The sequence below is a fragment of the Bison bison genome, unplaced genomic scaffold (assembly GCF_000754665.1).
Source record: "Bison bison bison isolate TAMUID 2011002044 unplaced genomic scaffold, Bison_UMD1.0 scf7180017864498, whole genome shotgun sequence".
NCBI classification, from domain to species: domain Eukaryota; kingdom Metazoa; phylum Chordata; class Mammalia; order Artiodactyla; family Bovidae; genus Bison; species Bison bison.
Genome location: NW_011495057.1, coordinates 5,516,823 through 5,520,653, shown reverse-complemented (window position 1 = coordinate 5,520,653; position 3,831 = coordinate 5,516,823). Strand labels below are relative to the sequence as shown.

Sequence of the window (3,831 nt, the reverse complement as noted above, 5' to 3'; positions counted from 1 at the left end):
AGAATCTCTATTTTTACATGAAAATTGCTCAGTCGTGTCTGACTCTTTGCGACCCCATGGACTATAACAGTCCATGGAATTCTCCAGGCCAAAATACTAGAGTGGGTTGCCGTTCTCTTCTCCAGGGGATCTTCCCAGCCCAAGGATCAAACCCAGGTCTGCCACATTGCAGGTGGATTCTTTACCAGCAGAGCCACACGGGAAGCCCTTATCAATTATATCTCAATAAAATTGGAAGAAATAATAAAGTATACTGGAGGATGTGTAGGCTCACGCAGATGCTCCACCATTTTGTTGTACAAGGTCTTGAGCACTGGCAGGTTTCGGTGTTCACAAAGGGCCGGCACCAATGGATGACTGTACTGCAACGTGTAAGATTAATATGACAACACGTGCAGTTTGCTACAGTTCCGTCCAGCTTTGCAACCCCATGGACTGTGGCCCACCAGGCTCCTCTGTCCATGGGATTCTCCAGGCAAGAATACTGGAGTGGGTTGCCGTGCCCTCCTCCAGGGGATCTTCCCAACCCAGGGACTGAACCCAGGTCTCTTTCATCTCCTGAATTCGCAGGCACGTTCTTTACCACTGCCTGGGAAGCTCACTTAAAAATAAGGCATTGACAAAATTTTGGCACTTCACCAACACAAAGATGTTTTTACCTAGAAATGCAACTCAATATTATATTCAGTTTATTTTGGAATAGTTATCTCTACCTGACAGTCAATGCTCGAATAGCACCAAATTATTTAATTAAAAAATTTTTAATTGAATTTGCATATATGAAAAAAGTAACATACTGAGAAAGTTATAAAATATAGTCTCAGGCTTATGTAAAGTCATGACTGCTTTCAACAATTACTGAACTCTTAAAAAAAATCTTCATAATCATGTTTGTTTGTCATAGATGAATGCCACAAGTATGACATTCTCAACACATGTAACTACTAAATGTAATGTTGCATATTAACTTATTTCCTTTAAAATTTCACTAAGCAATTCTGAGTACAAGGACATATTAAAATATCCCAGTCCTAAGAATTAGGTGGTCTTCTTTGATTTTTTCTTCTCTGCTTCTTCTTTTTCCTTTTCTATTTCATTTACTTGTAATTCAATTTCTTTGGCACTAAACATCTGAAAAGAAAAAATTTTAAAAAGCAAATGTCAATTATAGCAACAATTTCTAACTATAATGCCGATGGACCCAATTATATTTTATAATTTTTTATAGCTTTATATCTTATAACTTCAAGTACGTGATGAAATATTTCAGAAGTAGCTTAATTATAACAATTATGGACAAAATCAGAACTCTACAACATTTCCACTATCATTGTGCTAAAATAAAAAGCCAGGAAATGCAATATTGGGTTCCATATCTTATTTATGGATATAATTCTGAACACATTTGAATGCAAAGCTTATTCTATTCATGAAAAAATAACTGATTACTGAATTCCCACCCCATCCCATGTGATTCTCATGAGGGTTTGTTTATTTTATCAGCTCCTGGACTAGCCAAAGAGGTAGGAAAATGATTTTCATAGTGCTTTGTTTATAACTCCCAAACTAAGTAGAGAACATAAGAGTTTTGATTTTACTTAAATCAGTTTTATTTTATTTAAAATCAAAGATGGGAGCACCTTGCTCAAGATCATACTGTTGAACAAATGCATCTGCTGGGAATTAAACCCAGATCTATGTAATTCTGAAGCACAGGCTCTACTCACTACCCAGCCTATTGGGAAGTGTCACGTGGAGGGACAGTGTAACTCTGCTGCCAGGATGCATACCATCCTACCACTCAAAAATAAAGACACGTGTATCTGTGTGTGTGCACTTATCCAGGAAATGCAATATCGGGTTCCATATCTTATATATGGATATAATTCTGAACACATCTGAATGCAAAGCTTATTCTATTCATGAAAAAATAACTGATTAGTGAACTCCCACCCCATCCACTGTGACTCTCATGAGGGTTTGTTTATTTTATCAGCTCCTGGACTAGCCAAAGAGGTAGGAAAATGATGATTTTCATAGTGCTTTGTTTATAACTCCCAAACTAAGTAGAGAACATAACAACGTACATACATATGTATGTCGTGGGGCTGGAGAGCTGACTCTGGACTCAGTGGTTCTGTGTCCCTGTGGTTTTGGCACAGCTGTCCCTGAGTCCTGGAAGCAGAGGTGAAAACCTGCCCCATACCATCTCCATACTCTGCTGGGCACCCTGGTTGTTTATGTGGAGCCCCACAGAGGCAGCCCAGCCCTCGTGTCCCCACTTCTCTTATTCACTGAAACTTGCTCCTGCCTTGTCCTTGCATCCCTACCCACTGGTGTCAAAACAACAACAAAACTCCGAAAACCAAAACCCCTGCTCCACACAGCACTGATTTTAACACTATTCCCCCTTGAAATAGTTTCCTTAACACAAAAGAAAGGGTATACGTAAAATACTGCTGTAGGGCACATTCTTCATATAGTTTCCCATGCAAGTGCTTTTGTACACTCTCAGCTAAAGACCTAGCTGGCACACAGTGTGAAGCTCTACCTAATGAACAGTCAGTCACATTTCAAATGCTCTTTACCAATGAGTTCTCCATCACAATGTTTGGAACAATTTATTGCAGTGCTCTGGACAATTTACTTTGTGGTCCAGCAGTTTTAACACACAATGGCTGACTAAAGGTGTACAACTAATAATGCTAGACTTGATATAAAGAAATATGGAAAGATGATCACAATTGGATATTAAAATGCAAGTCTTACAGAAGCTTAAGGCACTCAGAAGTGAAAAGTAGAGAAAACAGATAAAAACCAGTAGGCAATCAAGAAAAGGTGGTTTTTTAACATAATGAAGGATAACATTATGTTAGAAGCCTAGAGGGCCAACAAATTATATAAATGGCAGCTGAATGACACTGGAAGCTAATCTTGATTTCAGATCTAAAAAGACAGCAAGAGGGACTGTTGCTATATGGTGCCAGGAATGAATCTCCACAGGGAATACAGTACGCTGACCCTATATGGGACGGACTCAGTAGGGATTCCTAATTATAAGAACATGTACTGACTGGGGTTCAGTTCAGTTCAGTTCAGTCGCTCAGTCGTGTCTGACTCTTTGCGACCCCATGAATCACAGCACGCCAGGCCTCCCTGTCCATCACCAACTCCCAGAGTTCACTCAGACTCACGTCCATCAGGTCGGTGATGCCATCCAGCCATCTCATCCTCTGTCGTCCCCTTCTCCTCCTGCCCCCAATCCCTCCCAGCATCAGAGTCTTTTCCAATGAGTCAACTCTTCGCATGAGGTGGCCAAAGTATTGGAGTTTCAGCTTTAGCATCATTCCTTCCAAAGAAATCCCAGGGCTGATCTCCTTCAGAATGGACTGGTTGGATCTCCTTGCAGTCCAAGGGACTCTCAAGAGTGGGGTAGCCTATACATAGATCTCAGCACCCCTAGGACTTCACAGAGGGCTAGGCAGAGATAACTGCTTGTGTAGTAAGCATGTACAGATTAGTGACAGCCCACAGAAACAAAACAGAATTCATCATAGTGTCAATGGACGCTAAGGGAGGTTTCAGGCTTGTAATAGATTCACAGGTGTCAGCAACATACTAAATTTTTTTTGTCAAAATGCCTTATACTATAGGTCTTTTTCCTCTTTGGTTAATGACTTACCTTCAAAGGTTGGTTTCTTCTTATTATAGCAAGTTCAATGTTTTTTCCACCAGACTGGACAACCTAATGTAAAACAAGTGCAAGTTTAGAATTACTCCAGGAAAGTCTGTGTTTTAATAAGCAACTGAATGGGGGGGGGGGGGGACCCC

The 3,831-nt window shown here is 40.3% G+C and overlaps 1 protein-coding gene across 1 annotated transcript in view; it reads right to left on the bottom strand.

The window, feature by feature from the left end:
• Positions 1-1,038: 1,038 nt before the first annotated feature.
• PSMA8 (proteasome (prosome, macropain) subunit, alpha type, 8) overlaps positions 1,039-3,831 on the bottom strand; it is a 21,536-nt gene continuing 18,743 nt past the window's right edge. The window contains exons 6-7 of the mRNA XM_010828942.1: positions 3,683-3,745; positions 1,039-1,131 (exon numbers count right to left, since the gene is read on the bottom strand). Of these exons, the coding sequence (XP_010827244.1) occupies positions 1,039-1,131; positions 3,683-3,745 (156 nt within the window). The remainder of the gene's footprint in view (positions 1,132-3,682; positions 3,746-3,831) is intronic.